This window comes from Lepeophtheirus salmonis, chromosome 13 (genome assembly GCF_016086655.4).
Source record: "Lepeophtheirus salmonis chromosome 13, UVic_Lsal_1.4, whole genome shotgun sequence".
Taxonomy (NCBI): Eukaryota; Metazoa; Arthropoda; class Copepoda; order Siphonostomatoida; family Caligidae; genus Lepeophtheirus; species Lepeophtheirus salmonis.
Window position 1 is genome coordinate 36425674 of NC_052143.2, and position 17193 is coordinate 36442866.

Genomic DNA, 17193 nt, shown 5'->3' on the forward strand with positions numbered 1-17193 from the left:
ACAACAAAACTCGTACGCTAAAGAATGCTAGTATTTACAGCCCCAAATATATGTACTCGCATTTCTCTCTTTGTAATGTTTTGAGATAAGCAAAGAGTATTTTATTCACTAGACTAAGTCCCTAACTAAGTTTAGCTAGACAGACTTTTTGCTAACCCTGATTTTAAGTCAAATTCATTATTAAAAGGGTATAGCAGCAAAACGTAGACTCAACAGATGGATTTAGAAATACATCAAAAATTTTATATTTTCAATATAAGTAAAAAAATGTTACCCCGTATAGAAAAATCTAGTGGATTCAAATTTGGTGAGGAAGGGCCCCATATCTCTTTAGACGAGAATCGAGCTGTTATGCTGCCCTACCCTGTATGTACAAGGGACCCCACTTATTGCGGTTCTTGAGAACAAGAAAAGTCCACCTTATATATAATCCGCTTTGTATGGGGACTTTTTTTTGTGCTAAACCTGTAAATGGGAGAAATTATTTTTCAAGGACTCCTTTTTTTTATAGATATTATATAATTATAACAATGTAATATTTGTCGTGGTTGTAATTTTTTCTCAAATTCACGTAGTATTTTCAGCAATTCTTACATTTTGGGATAATATTTGAAATCTTAAAAAATTGTTTTTGAATAAATAATGATGGATTGACTTAATTTATACAACTCAAAACAGAGTAGATAAATGTGAAAGGGTTTACTTACGTAAATGGTCAAAAATTATTGAATTAATTATTTAAATTGATGAATGTGTCCTTTAAAAAAGAAGTATCAACTTCATTCCGTCTCTGTACAAGATCATTATGTAGTAAGTTTCATTCAAATAATTAATTAATATGAAATATTCTTTTTCGATTGATCTTTCAATACTAAGGTGATTAATTCATAAAGTTGGTAGAGTTACAAAATGATTCAAATGAATTTGGAGTTGAATAATTCAAATGGCTGGATTCACAACCAAAATCACAAAATATTATTTCAAACTAAGGATAATTGATTCTTCGATATATGTAGTTTTAATGAAATTGTTTTCGTTGGCTTATTATCCCAGGGACTTTAATTTCTAGAGTATGATTCGTTTAGTTCCTTGAGGTAGGATTTGTAATATTTAGAGCTCCCAGCTCTGAATCTGCAGCTATTTTAAAATTTGTGACTCCAAATCATAGATAAATGTACATATTCTCTGAGTTCCCAACCGACTCCGAGGGTAAATACATGTGACTCTGCTGATTCACGGCCATCACTCATCACCAATCATTATTACTTCATGGGAATTAGATGTACCTAGTTAATAAAAATAAGCTTATTTTGATCTTTTTAAGATCATGGGGATATAGACAATCGATACAGTCTGACTGATGTTTCCAATTTATTCTATTAGTGCACTAAATTTAAGAATCTTGTTCATCCTAATGAATTACTTACATCAATACAACCCTAATGGGTGAATATTTTATATTATTTGAATAAAACTTACTCTAATTCAATATTTATTCAAATCTGTGCATAAATACCTGCGACTTAACAAACTACCGGCTCAATTAAATATAATTACTGAAGAGTTACATTCTTTTGATCCTTCTAAACTCATGAAAAGGGGATATGAGCGATCGATATAGTCTGTATTAAGCTTTCTATCCCTTCCTGTTTGGTATCCAACATATAAGTACATATTGTTATAAATTGATTACATTATTATTCAAAGATCAATGGATATCATATTTTCATATTATAGGAATAAAACTTACTAGATAACCTTTTAAGACACGATATAAAGATGACACTGTATTTTTGATCGGCAATTCCCTAGTTTAATAGTTTTTTAAAATTTTAACACATACTTGAGATAAAATTCTAACTACGACAAATATTATAGTCTTATTATTGTACAAAATTCATATAAGTTTGCCAAGTAGAATTTCTTATCAAAAAGGATGCTTTTCACCTCAAAGAGGGACAGAAATTATACGGAATAATTCGAAATTAAAATGTCATCATATACGGAATTAATTAAGATATCAATATGTTTATTATCATAATGCATAATTAATAGGTTTCAAAGGTACATAATTGATAAGTTTGCTCTTTGATAAGCTTGTGTAGTAATTAATTCCGTTGAACAGGTATATGTGATTATTCATGTTCAACAAAGCCATCGTCATCTGAGAGAAACCTTCGTTTCTTGGCCGTATTCATATAGGGTCGTAATACCCATTCCGAGTTAGCTGCTGAAATTGATTCTAATGTACCTAATTTAATTTCATAGAGTCTGAGTTGGAATCTTGGTCCGACTTCGGAGAGTTCAATATTCTTTCCATCTCCTTTTTTGTAGGTATGATGTCTGAAGGAAATGTAGTCGTCGTGGTTGGCAAAGGTCATGACCCGTTTGGAATCTTCTTTCGGTACAGGGAACAAATATTTGAGAATATTCGTGCACTAAAAAGATATAGAATAATAAATAAGGCACAATAATTAAGGAGTTTAGTCAAGAACTTACTCTTTCTCCTAATTTAGATTTGAAGTTGTGGAATACTAAGTGGGGATATTGCTCTGACATGTTGCCCAATTCAGGTATATCGTGCCTCATGACGATGTCTGAGAGGGTAAAGTATGCAGTAGGGCCAAAGGGCAAATGACATACAATTAGTCCATCAGGATTGCCTCTATGCTCATGAACAATGACCACATCCGTCACTTCGTTGGCTCTGCATGCATCCATGAGTTGTTTAAATTCATAATTACCCCTATTGATCCTCTGAGAATTGGGCACTAGTAATTTAATTTCCTTGACAAACTTTTTGAGTCGCGAAGAGGGATCTCGGGATGTGGTAAGCATGACTTTAGGGTCAGAGACGCCTGCCCATGCGTATTCATCGTCTTGACTGTTCCGGGTATCCACACCGCCGGAACCACTGTTCAGAGTGGTGGCAAGTCGAGGGCCATCATCGTCCCATTTGATGGATTGTTGCAAATCTAGAGCATCTCGTCGTAGGGAGGGATCGATCAATGAATTCGACTCAAGAGCCTTTCGAAGTCGATCTTTTTTACTTTGAATCGCATTTTGTCGTTCTTCCACTCCCTTTCGATAAAGATATTCACGCCTCAATCTCGCTTGTCTGCGAATCTGAAAAAAATTGCATATATAAATAATAACGCCAATTAAGTCCAATGAGAGTACTTACCATTTTGATTTTATAAAAAATCCTTCCAACTAAGAAGAATCTTAAAACAAAAATAGTATACAAATTCCGCAAAATATAGTCCGCTAACTGTACAGAATCCGAGTCCAGTAACTTGACTTAACAGAGTACACGTGGTGTAAGCGGTATTAATAATGATTGATGTTTACATGGGTTCGTGGGTGGAGCTAGGAGAGCTACTAAAACGAGTTATATTACTATATCTGGAGAAGTACTATTTAAGCCACGCAACCTATTGTGAGGAAAATATCGTTTGCTATGAACTATGATAAATTCTAATTGAATCTTGATTTTGAAGTGCAAATTCATCAGTTTATTTAGTACGTACATTAAATGATTATGAAATACACTCTGTGAGACGTACTATATTTGGAGATTTCAAGATATTATATTACTGAAAAATGGAAAGTTTAATTAAAATACCACTGGATTTTGCTATGTATAATCAGTAGCGTCCACAAGGAGGGGGTGGGGTGAAAGGGCTGTTGCCCCCCCCCCTACCATCGAGAATTTTTGGAAAAAATAATTAAAGATAAAAAAATGAGGCCCACCCCAAATCAATTTAAAAAAAAAATTATGATTTATTTTATTTATAAGATTTTCGTATACGATGTTTTATTTTTACAACAGGTTGCGTTATTTAGCTAGCGCTACTCCAGATCTATGCAACTTCTATAACTACGGTTCCCTGTGTAATAATATTATTGATGACGTCATACATATTGACAAAACAAATCCTGTGAACAACAATAACAAACTCTGGGATCGTTCACGTGTGTAGTTATTAGTTAAGTAATATTTTAATAAAAATTAAGATTATATATAATGATAATGAAGGCCGGTACTAAGAAGAAGCGATCCTCGCGAACGATATCCGTTACAAAGCGATCCAATCAGAAAAAGAATAAATTAATAAAGAAGGGAAAGCTTAAGCCAAATACAAATTCCTCGTATAATCCCACGGAGCGAAAAAAAAAGTTCCAGCGCTTTGACCCCTATAAAGCTGATAATGATCGTGTCCGTCAACAAGAGGCTGAAAAGAGGCAGCAAGTAGAAGAAGAAGAGGTACGGGATCAGTTGATTAAGGAACTAGATCCTGAAGAGGTTGATTATATTCTGAAAGCAGAAGAAACTAAATCTCTGGCACGCTATGAGCATGCATCCAGGTTGGTAAAGATTTATTATTTGGCGTATCATCAAGAAATAAAGGTTGACATATCATACTTCTTACCCTAAAAACAAACATTGATGATTTTTTTCAATAGTTAGTCATTTGTATTTGTGAGGAATAAAAATATATTATGTTGTGTAAAAGTTGCGAGTTTGTAAAAGTTACAACCAAAATATTATATTTTAAATGAAGGATTTACAGTACTTGGAATGAGGATTTTGTAATAATTGAATATTTTATGGATGCTCCACATATAAGTGGTCTAATTTATGATTATTTTAATAAAAATTACGCAAATATAAGTATTCTATGGTACAGTATAAAGTTTAAATACCTACAGTTTTATATCTCATAAATACATAATAACCATGTCATTTTAAGTGATCAAAATGAAATGATAGTATCAAGATATAGTCAGTAAATTGTAACTCTAATCCTTACTCTCCATGTTGAACCTTTTATGTTTGTTCAGATTTTGGTTACAGACACTGTATATGTCTAGAGCTTCTTCTTTTATTGAAGTCGATGAAATACCTCTAAACCATGGAGAAACATTATGTTCGTTCATGTTTGTTTCTTCAACTAATAAAGCTATTCAACAAAATTTTCATTGTAGTTATGTCATGTTATGGACATTTTAAACTAAAAAAATTGTTTATGGCGTCTATAAATTGATTTTTAGTATTGTTTTCTTAAAGATTTAAACGTATTTTTCAGTCTGAGTAAAAGAAGTAATTAATGAAAACTGCGTACAAATGAGAATAACAATAACACTTTTCCTTTGATCGAACGTCTTTTTTATAATGATGCGATTATAAATCCGATTTTATATTTTTTTTTTCCTACGAATATACTTAACTCTATTTAAAGGCACTATCAAATTGATATGTGTACTTATCACTTTTTATTCAAATTTTAAATGTTGGTGCATAGTGTAATTAAAAAGTAGGAATATAAGTCGAGAAATTACAAGCCCACCGGATTTTGTCTATGAAATATTGAGACGTTTCTATAATTTATAAAGTAAAATAATAAATTAGGAATTTCCAATATTTTAATTTGTTTCAATATGGGTTTTGTGTTGACGCATCACATATGTAACAAGAAATTAAATTTGATACACTTTTAATATCCAACAACCTTTGTTTTTAAGATCCAATTAATGATGCACTTTTTATTGGATTCTTAATGTTAATATAATTTATTTCTCACCCTTTCAGAGTATCAGTAAAGGACCTTTTACCCATCAAAACGAAGGAAGGGATACTTCAACAAACCCTTTTTATTGACAATGATGATGAGGAAAAAGAGGAAGGAGTAGCAACAGAGCAAGACTCCGAAAAAGATGAAGAAGTCGATGAGGACAAAGCACCGGATAATGTTACCGTCATTGAACTACTTTCACGGAGAAAAGAGATTCTGACACTAAAACGAGTTACGATCGGAAGCTTGGCCACAAATTTTCTTGAATGTCCAGAAGAACGAATTCCTATTTTAGAGAAGCTGATTAAAATGTTGATTGAGGATGTAGATCCAACTGTGTCCACGACCATATTTTGCCTTGTATCAACCTCCATTGTAGAAATATTTAAGGATGTTCTTCCTAGCTATAAGATACGTCAACAACCTGAGGGTGTCAAGCTGAAGAAAGATACTCTGAAATTACAAAAGTATGAGTCTGCTCTTTTAATATGTGTGAAAAACTTTTTAGTACGTTTGGAAAATCGGCTAAAGTGTCGTGATGCATCTTCAGTTCATGCTCTTGACGTAATGGGTCAATTACTTGTTGCTCATCCCCATTTTAATTATTCTCAAAATATGGTTAATGTCCTCTCTGGATATATAAATTCGAAAGATCACCAGTACAGAGAAGTTGTATTTCGTCATTTCAAGTCTGTTTTTAAGGGCGACAAGCGTGGAGAGATTTCCTTGATCATTGTTCGGAAATTAAATGCAATTTCGAAAACCAAAAAGAAGATATTCAAAGAAGTGATTGAAGTCATGGGGTCTCTTCCAATAAAAGATTTGAATATTGATAAAATGAAGGATGATGCCATTGAATCTGAGAAAAAAAGCCAAGCGAAGTAAGAAACTTCTAACTCAAATGTCTAAACGGGAAAAGAAAAATAAGAAAAAGATGGAAAAATTAGAAAAAGAGCTTTTGGAGTCTAAGGGTGAAGAGTCTTCCAATCTACGCTATAGATTATACACTGACGTTACTAAGCTTACATTTGCCATTTATTTCCGTATACTCAAGGCTACTGCGAATGGAGTTCAATCTCCGCTCTTAGTCTATGTACTTAAGGGACTTAGTAAATTCAGTCATTCAATCAACATCGACTTTTTTTCAAGATTTGCTCCAAGTTTTTGCTGCCTTACTTTCGAAAGATCGGAAGAAGCCTCTGACACTACTTGAGAGTTTACATGTTATAAAAACTGTGTTCGTTGTACTTTCGGGACAAGGAGAATTTCTTAATATTGATCCTGTTAGATTTTATAATTGTCTTTATTCCAAACTCTTGGAGTTTAATATTCATTCCGAGGGAATTGAAACTGCGATCTCCTCCCTCATGGATATGATAATCAAACGCAAGAAAAAAGTATCCAAAAATCGCGTCTTTGCTTTTGTTAAACGAATTGCTACGATATCCACGGGAATGGGAGAGTATGCAACCCTGGGATTTATGGCATTTTTACGTGAGGCCTTTGTTGCCAAACCAGAATTAAAGAGTATGTTGGAAATGGATGAATATGGCTCTGGATTATATTCATCTGATGTCGAGGATCCCGAGAATGCAAATGCTACCAATACCGTACTATGGGAATTACACGCATTGAGAAACCATTACAATGAAAGAGTTAGTAGCATCGCTAAGAATATTCTAAATTTCAATTCTTCTTTATCGTCCAACTCTTCCTTACCACGAGAATTGAGAAAGGATCCTCTTGAGATTATGATTTGCGAAAGTAAATATGTGCCAATGGACATTCTCAAGCCTAAAATTGAGTCCAACAAAAGGAGGTACAAGAATGTATTTAAAGAAGATGAGGCAGATCCCTCTAAAAGAGTTAGAACTGAGCGCCTGGATAGGTGGATGAACGTTCTTTATTCTGATGAAATTAAAATTTAAATTTGTGAAAAAATATTCATACATCTATAATTTAAAAATAGAATCCACTTTTTCTTGTTCATTCTTTTTGTTTTATTTGATTTTACACTACATATATACAACAGAATTAGGCAAACTACAGCCATCAAAAGCTTACATCAAATAATGTTAAAAATTATTAAAACTGAAAAAATCACTAATAAATTTATAATCGCGTAAAAAGATGAAGTTCCTACTAAATATACTGAAAAAATTGCAAAATCAAAACATAAATTGTTATGTTTTTCAATATTGCAAATATTCCTTGAGATTTAAAAAAAAGAAATGGGTATAAAATTTTGCAATTGCTATTGACATATTGCAGAATAAATGAATTAAATACAAAACTACAAGGTAAGGGATTGATCATGAAATAAACCGGCCAGTGAAAGCCTTCCCAATTAGGCTTAATCTGTTTGTCAAGTAGTTAAAGTAGCAAAACTTTGTTAATGTCCCACTTAATGAAGACACAAGCTGCTGTCACACAATTACAGTACCAGTTGTTAATATTACATGAGTACTTTATGGAAGGTTTTGTTGGCTTACAAAAAAAATTACCGAGAAAGAAGTTTATATTGAACATTTTTAGAAATCATTTTTTGGGCAAAGGAAATACAATATATATAACGTAAATCTTAGTATAGAATAAAGAAGGAGAGAGATGATCGAAGAAAGGAATGATGATTAATTAATGAACGATATTAATATTATAGTAGACAGTCCCATTTTCAGTTATTCACTGAATATTTTTAATTAATTTTGCTTTATATAATAAAAATACATGTTCAAAAAAGATTTCGATAGCGTGACCAACGAAAGGGAACGCCTTCGATATGAAATCGGTAATGGTGCTATTATGAGGATTATAATCATCATAACACTCAGTCAAAGAACAATCCAGCGGATGAAGCAAGTGAAACCGTAGGTTGAGTGACTGAGCCTTGTTCCACTCCAGAAAGTATTAGAACTACTCGGCAGGGACTAATATAAGAACAGATGACGTCACAAGGTTATAAAGATCAAAATAAACACTGAAATGACATATACTTTGATCGTCATTAATTAAATCAAGTCATTATATTTATTATAATAATGATTTTGAGTATCACATAAAATGACGCTATTGAGATCCCCAAATACAGGAATATAGCGCACGATGAAAAATGAGTAAAAAACCTAAAAACAGCGTTAATAAATAAAGAATGAATGGAAAGAACAAAGATTAAATAAATACTTATTTGCTTTTTATCTGTTAATTTTAGCTAAACAAATGCACCCAATGACGTCACTATACATAGAAAGTGACAGAGTTATACGTAGAAGAACTTCTTGGTTTTCAATTATTTATAAATCTGCTGTGCCTGCGTTAGGATTTCTTGTTGTTCTAAAAACATTGATATCAAGTTCAAATAATAATATTATTACTCTATAAATAATTTAAATTCGTAATAAAAAATGGATTCTGGATTAGTGAACGGAGAAGAGACTTCCTCCACCTCATCCCCTAGTCAAAAACTCTTTAGCCTCAAGAGATGGAATGCTGTGGCTATGTGGTCATGGGATGTGGAGTGCGACACATGCGCCATTTGTCGTGTACAAGTCATGGATGCCTGCCTTCGATGCCAATCCGAGAATAACTCTTCTTCCTCCACGGCCTCCGCTGCAGCGGCTGCTACGAATGGAGGCACTGGAAGTAAAGACTGTGTGGTTGTTTGGGGAGAGTGCAACCACTCCTTCCATCAGTGCTGCATGAGTCTCTGGATTAAACAAAACAATCGATGTCCCCTCTGCCAACAAGAGTGGACGGTTCAAAAGCTGGGGAAATAACTCAGATTTAGACTAGTATTCATTACAACTTTGAACAGAGAGACAAATAACTTTTCAATTCATTTCCATTCCTTTCTTTAAATATACCAATCCATTCAAACATATTTTTTTAAATACATGACTTTTGTATTATATTTCATAGTATCTCATTTTCTGTTACAGGCCCCAACACACTACCAACTATGGCTCAGTGTCAATTCTGTTCCGTCTCAACTCCGAAGTACTCCTGCCCACGCTGTAACGCTCTCTATTGCTCACTTCCCTGCTATCGGAGTCCAGGGCATACGGCATGTTCCGAAGAGTTTTACAAAGAATCCATACAAGAAGAGCTCAAGTCTACTGAATCAAACCTTGACACTCAGACACAGACTAAAAGAATCCTTGAGAGGATTCACAAATTGAACAATATGGAGGATCAATACTCCTCAACAGACTCCGATGATGACGAGGATATTGATGTGCGACTAGGTAACATCGATTTGAATGATACGGAGAAAATATGGAGTGTGTTAACGAAACAAGAGCGAATGGAGTTTGAAAAATCTATTGAGTCTGGGGACATTGAGTCGTACATTCCAACCTTTGAGCCCTGGTGGATAAAAAAGCTGGTTTCCTCTCTTGAAGATTCTAATATACCTCCCATTGCGAAGGATATTCTTCCTCTTCCTCAGAGCAAAGCCATTTCTCGCAATGTTCGCTACACTGTATTGAATGTTTTATATGCCTATGTCTACGCAATGAAGTTTGTCTATGGAGACCATATGGACGATTCTCTCTTGTTTATAACATGTATAATTCATCTCTCTAAAGGATTAGACAATGAAATCTACAGCAACATTGACACTGCTCTAGAAAGTGCTGCTTCACGTGTAGATCCCCAATATTCCGTCTCTAGAAGTTTGACTAAGGAAGCAAAAAAGGATGCAATACTCATAGCTAGAGACTTTCCTTTGGAAGGGCTTTCAGATTTGCGAAGAGCCTTGAGCGCCCAGATCCCTACAATTGATGCTGCATTCAAAAAGAAAATTAAACTCTCTATAAGAAAAGTGGAATTTTTAATTGCTTATACTCTAGCACATTGGGATCCAGACTTTTTGAAAATATGATTAAATTAAAAACTAATATATATATATTGTATTTCATATATTTTATGATACTTAATGATATTATATGTATATCTATTTAGTGATGAAATGGTGGAGTCGAAGGACGTTGTAGTAGTTAAAGCAAATCCCAACCGAAGAGTGATACCTGGAGTCGCAAGGTCTCGTGTTCGCATCCCTGATGTCATTCTCAATGACCCTTCAATTAAATCAGATGCCTCAGTTCTCCCAGCTAATTATAATTTCGAAATTCATAAATCAATTTGGAGACTACGAGAAGCCAATGCAAAAAGAGTCGCACTTCAATTTCCTGAAGGCTTGACCCTTTATGCTACGTCAATATCAGATATATTGGAAAAACATGCTTCAGTAGAAACTGTGATAATGGCTGATGTTACCTATGGAGCTTGTTGTGTAGATGACTTTTCGGCTAAAGCTTTGGGTTGCGACTTCATGATACACTATGGTCACTCATGTCTTATACCCATTGACCGAACAGAATCCAATTCTGTGAAATTACTCTATGTCTTTGTAGACATTCAAATGGATCCTTTGCACTTTTTACAAACCTTGAAAAAACATTTTCCGGCTACAACAAAGCTTGCTCTTGTTTCTACAATTCAGTTTATATCTACTCTTCATCATGTAAAGTCACGATTGATTGAAGATGGATATGAAAATATTTTAGTGCCCCAATCCAAGCCTTTATCTCCTGGAGAGATCCTTGGATGTACATCTCCAAATTTAAAGGAGGCAGAAGCTTTAGTTTATTTAGGTGATGGAAAGTTTCATTTGGAGTCCGCCATGATTGCCAACCCACAAATTCAAGCTTATAGGTATATAACAGTTTTGAATAATTAATAACTAGTTACCATTATCAGGTTATATCGTTCACCTTCCTACTTTTATTTAAAGATATGATCCTTATGATAAAGTATTTACAAGAGAATCCTATGATCATGGTGCAATGAAAAAACTTCGTCGCTCTGCCATTGAAGAGGCACGCTCAGCGCAGAAATGGGGTGTCATTTTAGGAACATTGGGACGTCAAGGAAATCCAAGAGTTCTTGATTATCTTGTGAAAAAAATACAAGATTCTAAGCGTGAAGTTTTTGTTCTCCTTTTATCTGAGATATTTCCATCAAAGTTGGATTTAATGAGTGAGTCTGTTGATGCATGGGTTCAAATTGCTTGCCCAAGATTGTCCATTGATTGGGGAGCTGAGTTTCCTCGTCCTTTACTGAATCCTTATGAGGCTGCTGCGGCGTTGGACAGTTCTTTGTGGAATGAAGACAAACCATACCCCATGGACTTTTATGCAAAGGATTCCTTAGGACCTTGGACTCCAAATCATGATAAAAATAATTGTTCTAATAATACTTGTGAATGTCGTTAACTCATGTGTATATTATGTATTCTATCTTTCATGATATTGCAATAATATAGCGCCGATTCCTTCATTAATTCTTATCTCGACTTATGTATGTATGTGGTGTATTTACTCACGATGAAAAGATATCATTTATTTATTTATAATGATTAAGTAAAAAAATATTTTTACACTCCTTACGAGCAGTAGCCTTTGAGAATAGATAAGTTAAGGATCTTGAAATAAATGGCTCCCAAAATACTTGATATCCGTGTCTCTACCATTGACTCGATCATTAATTTTAAAGTTAATTCCAAAACTAAACCTCAAGACCTTTTCGATCAAATTGTACATACTCTAGGACTCAGAGAGACATGGTACTTTGGACTACGTCACAAGATCTCCAAAACGGGAGAATATCGATGGTAAAAATAAGATGACTGCTCCTTTCTTTCTTACAAACATTTTTAATCTTTTAATTATTCAAGGGTGGATATGGACACAAAATTAATCAAACAGGACATTAAAATTGATGCCCCCAATAAAATGGAATTAGAGCTGAGATTCAAGTACTATCCTGAGGACATCCAAAAGGATTTAATTCAGTATCTAACCATCAAGTTATTTTTTCTTCAATTGAAACAAGATATATTGAACGGCGTTACATATTGTCCGGCAGAAATTGCGATTGTTTTAGCCTCTTATGTCCTTCAATATCAAGTGAGAAACATAATTAATATATCATCAGGTGAATAGGTGATCCAATTTATGTGTTCTGCTTTCTTAGTATGGTGACTACGATCCAGAGATTCATGTTCCAGGAAAATTCTCTACTGGTCGAACTTTACCAGCAGAAGTAATTCAAAAGCATGATATTACAGACGAAGAGTGGGATGCAAAAATATTCGATTTCTATAAGGAACATCAAGGGATGGATAAAGAAGAAGCAATGATTGAATATTGTAAAGGTGCTGAAGGCCTTGACACATATGGAATTACTTATTTTAATATTACTAATTCCAATTCCACAAAAATGCTTTTGGGTGTAAATGCCTTGGGAGTCAATATATATGAGGAAAATAATAAACTAAATCCTAAGTTATCATTTCCATGGTCAGAAATTCATAAATTAAAAAAAAGCTATGGAACTTTCAAGATAAAGTTGGAGAGGATCGACTTTGTGGCAAAGTCGATGGATGCCAATGATATTTATAATCTGTGTGCTGGAACACATGAGATGTAAGTTCACTTCATTTTAATTCATTTCCATGCCTCCGTTTTAATTTATATGTATATAGGTATAAAAGATTCCGTAAACCTGAATCACTGGAAGCACAACAAATGAGGGTAAATATATGTAATTTATTTTTGTAAATGGATGTTTCAACGAATTTATATATATATATATATATTTAAGAATCAAAGAACGATAGAACAAAAGGCGAGACTTTTAGAACGAGAGCAAATTCTTAAAGAAATTAAGCTAAGGAAAAAATCCGAAGAGGAACGCAATAGGCTTTTAATTGAATTAAATCATATGAACGACAGAAATAAAACCATTGAAAGTGAACTCATTGATGCTCGAATCAAAATTGAAGAATTAAATGATTCATTGCTGGAGACCAGGGTGACTATTATTAAGCACATGAATTTTTCTATAGTGAGATTTAATTATTTTCCACTAAGGATGCGAAAAATGCATTAGAAATTGAACTTGAACGATTGAGAGCTATGCTAAATATGAACTCCAATGAAACAGATCCAAAATTAATCTTAGAAATTGAGAAAAAAGAAGAAGAAGTAAATAAATTGAAGGCAATGATTGAAACCAAAGAGGAACAAACTGAACGTTTGAAGGAGGAAATCAATTATTTACAGAATGTACCTAAAAGCAATTTATCATATGACTTTATATTTTTTATAAATAAGATCATTAATTTATTCAGAAGGAAGTTGGTGCATGCATGAGTCAAAGTTCTTCTTCCTCTTCGAGTTCTAGCAGTAGTAGTGATGATGATACCGAGGATAAGGATTCAGCTTTAATGGAAAATAAGACTATAATAAACGTTGAGACGGATGATATGGAGAAAAATTCAATTGAAGTTCAATTTGAAGAAGAATCCGAGCCTTTTTCATTAACTGGTCAAAGTGCAGAAGAAAAAATGATTAATTTAAACAAATCCGTTTTGATGAATGTAAGTAATATTAGGATCATCTGACTCCATTTAACGGAAATAATTAATTAATTATTTATCTATAATTACTTAGGATCTTAAAATTCGACTAAATGATACCAAAAATGTTGAATTTGAAACGGTTGAGGATAAAATCCATCGTAAAAATTTACAACAAGGGCGTCAAAAGTTTGTTACTCTTCGAGAAATCCGCTTCGGAACCATTAAAAGAAAAATTGAAGAATTTGAAGCATTATAAATTATTTTTATTTAACAATGAATATAACAAAATATGAAGTATAGATATACATAATTAAGTAGTTCTATTAAAAACTCACCATGAGGCTTTAATTACAATAAAGATATAACAAAACAACTAAAATATATTGTCAAAATCAAAAAAAAAAAGAGTCACAACTGTTACAACCTACTAAAATATTAATAAGTACAACTTTTTTAAGTAGAAATTTGCAAATCCTGGTATTGTTGAAAAACATGGATCTGAAAAATAAATAATGTTAATAAAGTCGGCATATAGAGGGACGACATTCTTTGTAAAGTCTATAACATTATGATGGAGATTAAAAAATTTGTTTGCATAATCATAAGTTATAATTATAAGTTCATCACATACTTTATCCTTGAGTTGTTGAGCCGTTTGAAGTCCTACTGTTAATAAGAGAAGAACATCATTAATCCACGGAATAACACACTCCGCCTGATAACGATTAAATTTGGATACTCCTTTTTTCGGTAATTATATGATACACAGCAAAGATCAACCTCCAATTTTGAACATAAAAGCTTAATGCTAAATCCGAGGGTACAGGAGGTTGAAATCCTTTCTGAAAATAGGTCATTATTTAATTTCGATGAATAAATTAATCATGAATTGTCTCTTACGACGTTTTTGTTCTTTTGAAGTTCTTCCAATGTTCGTTTTCTAGGGTTAATGAGAGCAGCTCGACTCTTTAACAAAAAAGAGGAGATCCGATTCAAATAACACTCCAATTCCTTTGCCGACCTACAGAATGATAGTAAGTATATCCTACACTATTCATACATCAAATTCTACAAACTTAAAAGCATAGTCATTTTCGACAGCATTAAAAGCATCAATGGCATAAGACAAATGATTGCCAGAGTCTTGTATTTGTTGGAGCCTCCAGGGATGATCCTCTCTTATATTTGTATTTTGGTATAAATCCTTGCTTGAACCCAATTTTGGTAACTTGAGATTGATGTCGGCATGGGTTATTGCATCTCCTGTGACGGTAACTACAACTTTAACTTGATCCGTAGGAGTCGTAGATGGAACAGAGAGTACATATTTCTCAACATCCGGAGGAGATTTATGCTCAAAGACGTTGTTTGGAAGAGCCATTGGATATTTTGATGCGCATTTGTTCAAAATGGACTCCAAGTCTTTGAGGACCTTCATGACTTCCACTTTGAGGAAACAGTCATATTCTTTCTCCTAAGATAGAACATTGAACATATGTACAAAAAAAAGACATCCATTAGTCGTTAGAGTCTTAATACATTCTAATAATTAATGCATTAATTATTAATATTAATACAGGTATTATGCTTGTATAATATTAGTTATTAGTTAGGAGAGCAAACATAGGACATCATCTTATTATATGATAATGATATGACATTATATTAAGATAAGAGGGAGAGCATCAAAGAATATCAAATATCTTGAAATTACTTTTACTAGTCATTATTAGCAAATCAATCCAATAATTACTATTAACTTCTATGGAAGTAATATTTTATTACTAGAGTATTTTCTCAAAGAATTGGATCCAACATTTTCGCCAGAAACATTTATGATTTTTAATTTAAATCAAATCAAAATCGGAAATAGAAGGACAAACAAATATTTTACCAGGGAGTCTATTTCGGCCTTTTCTATAATCTCCGCCGTTGTTGTTGACATTCTCTATTCTGTATGAATTAAATTTAGGGATGGTATTGCATTGGTTTTGTTTACATCACTTTGGTTTTTATATTCAGTCACAAGAGAAAATTTTATTGATCTTATACGAATTTAGTTTCCTCCATTTCTCATAAGAGGGAGCTTTAAATTCCTTATTACGTCATTTCTTCGTTTCTTCTCTCTTTTTCTAGCTCTCTTTCATCAATCTTTCTTTATTACCTGATTTATTAAATATTTCCTATCTAACTAGCAGTAGCCAATGATATACAATCAATGGAGATAAGACTCGTCTAAAACTCGCTCTTTTGACAGAATGATGAACCTTATCTGTTCAGATTACAAAATGTTTTGCTACTAATATTTGATATTGATAAATATTATACATATACTATAGTTAATTCACAGTTCCAAATTCCATTCATTAGTTTATATTACGCACCCCCTCATGACATCGCATATCATTTCCATGTAACATAGTTAATTAATATAATTTTATCTCAATTATATATGTGACCCATCAACACAAAAGCAAACCTGAATTATTTTTCTCAAAATGGAGTGTGGATTACATTTGTATTCTCAGGGGTGTCCGCAGGATAATATTTTGGTTTTTGGGATTTTTTAGAAGAAAAATTTCAAAAATCCACAGCTATTCACAACAAATTAATTATTAATTATTTGAATGCATGTTATTATTTTATGACACATATTAAAATTTTATGAAAAAAATTAGACCAGAATTCATCTTTTAGAGAGAGATGTTAACACCACGGCGATCTATTTAAGAATAAACAAAAAAAAAAGTAGTTGTGTCAGTCCATATTTATTTGGTCCAGTCCAGTGTAGTCTTAGGACCGGCCCTTGATACTGTCGGTCCTTCGAACGGTCAGTACTGGAACTGATTTAAAAAAAAGAAGAAATATAGTTGAATGACATATTCAAGAACCAAACTTTATAATTTTTTAGGACTGAACTTAACCAGACGGAACTATAGTCTTTAGTCCTAAATAAAAACTGATACAACACTAGAAAAAAGAGTACATCTTCAACCGTTTTTCTTTTTTTATCAGTAAACTGTGAGTTTTCTGTACAAAAATCTCGTATCTAGCATAATGTATATTATGAGTCTAAATTTATGACTATTGAGAGACTACTGCTCAGATTAGTATTTGCAAAGTTCTTGATAGAGGAGAAGAATGTTTCTAAGATTTAATCGGTAAACAAATATTTAACTAAATTATAATTATTTA

At 32.9% G+C, this 17193-nt stretch overlaps 7 protein-coding genes across 7 annotated transcripts; 5 read left to right on the forward strand and 2 right to left on the reverse strand.

Annotated features, from left to right (window-relative positions):
- Window positions 1–2008: 2008 nt before the first annotated feature.
- On the reverse strand, window positions 2009–3342 carry LOC121127997 (U3 small nucleolar ribonucleoprotein protein IMP4). Its single transcript, XM_040723573.2, has 3 exons — window positions 3185–3342; window positions 2500–3126; window positions 2009–2438 (listed from the first exon to the last, which is right to left on the reverse strand). Exons 1-3 carry the CDS (start codon window positions 3185–3187, stop codon window positions 2136–2138), a joined length of 933 nt encoding a protein of 310 aa, XP_040579507.1. The 5' UTR covers window positions 3188–3342; the 3' UTR covers window positions 2009–2135.
- Window positions 3343–3941: 599 nt separating this feature from the next.
- On the forward strand, window positions 3942–7565 carry Noc3 (Nucleolar complex protein 3). The gene is given in 4 exon segments (XM_040723444.2): window positions 3942–4368; window positions 5594–6458; window positions 6460–6714; window positions 6716–7565. Coding segments are annotated over 4 exon segments (2250 nt in total). The 5' UTR covers window positions 3942–4027; the 3' UTR covers window positions 7505–7565.
- Window positions 7566–8977: 1412 nt separating this feature from the next.
- Window positions 8978–9349, forward strand: LOC121127882 (RING-box protein 2-like). Its single transcript, XM_040723449.2, has one exon. The coding sequence runs from the start codon at window positions 8978–8980 to the stop codon at window positions 9347–9349; it is 372 nt and encodes a 123-aa protein (XP_040579383.1).
- A 182-nt stretch (window positions 9350–9531) lies between these two features.
- LOC121127880 (zinc finger HIT domain-containing protein 2) lies at window positions 9532–10535 on the forward strand. The gene has a single exon (XM_040723447.2). It carries the CDS (start codon window positions 9532–9534, stop codon window positions 10453–10455), a length of 924 nt encoding a protein of 307 aa, XP_040579381.1. The 3' UTR covers window positions 10456–10535.
- On the forward strand, window positions 10510–11916 carry Dph1 (diphthamide biosynthesis 1). Its single transcript, XM_040723446.2, has 2 exons — window positions 10510–11288; window positions 11368–11916. The coding sequence occupies exons 1-2, from the start codon at window positions 10510–10512 to the stop codon at window positions 11846–11848; spliced, it is 1260 nt and encodes a 419-aa protein (XP_040579380.1). The 3' UTR covers window positions 11849–11916.
- On the forward strand, window positions 11387–14377 carry LOC121127878 (moesin/ezrin/radixin homolog 1). Its single transcript, XM_040723445.2, has 8 exons — window positions 11387–12246; window positions 12310–12541; window positions 12609–13060; window positions 13120–13168; window positions 13239–13448; window positions 13508–13702; window positions 13768–14016; window positions 14090–14377. Exons 1-8 carry the CDS (start codon window positions 12068–12070, stop codon window positions 14252–14254), a joined length of 1731 nt encoding a protein of 576 aa, XP_040579379.1. The 5' UTR covers window positions 11387–12067; the 3' UTR covers window positions 14255–14377.
- Window positions 14240–16299, reverse strand: rogdi (rogdi atypical leucine zipper). Its single transcript, XM_040723448.2, is given in 6 exon segments — window positions 14240–14496; window positions 14630–14743; window positions 14745–14840; window positions 14899–15019; window positions 15075–15472; window positions 15893–16299. Coding segments are annotated over 6 exon segments (825 nt in total). The 5' UTR covers window positions 15944–16299; the 3' UTR covers window positions 14240–14451.
- Window positions 16300–17193: the final 894 nt, after the last annotated feature.

Excerpts from the sequence above, each read along its gene's own strand:
- LOC121127997 (XM_040723573.2), bottom strand. Across the intron at positions 2,439-2,499 it reads AATCTAAATTAGGAGAAAGA|TGCACGAATATTCTCAAATA; the intron begins GTAAGTTCTTGA and ends ATATCTTTTTAG.
- LOC121127882 (XM_040723449.2), top strand. The coding sequence starts at position 8,978 with ATGGATTCTGGATTAGTGAACGGAGAAGAGACTTCCTCCACCTCATCC.
- LOC121127880 (XM_040723447.2), top strand. The coding sequence starts at position 9,532 with ATGGCTCAGTGTCAATTCTGTTCCGTCTCAACTCCGAAGTACTCCTGC.
- Dph1 (XM_040723446.2), top strand. The coding sequence starts at position 10,510 with ATGATATTATATGTATATCTATTTAGTGATGAAATGGTGGAGTCGAAG. Across the intron at positions 11,289-11,367 it reads CCACAAATTCAAGCTTATAG|ATATGATCCTTATGATAAAG; the intron begins GTATATAACAGT and ends TTTTATTTAAAG.
- LOC121127878 (XM_040723445.2), top strand. The coding sequence starts at position 12,068 with ATGGCTCCCAAAATACTTGATATCCGTGTCTCTACCATTGACTCGATC. Across the intron at positions 13,169-13,238 it reads TGGAAGCACAACAAATGAGG|AATCAAAGAACGATAGAACA; the intron begins GTAAATATATGT and ends TATATATTTAAG. Across the intron at positions 13,703-13,767 it reads AAATCAATTATTTACAGAAT|AAGGAAGTTGGTGCATGCAT; the intron begins GTACCTAAAAGC and ends TAATTTATTCAG.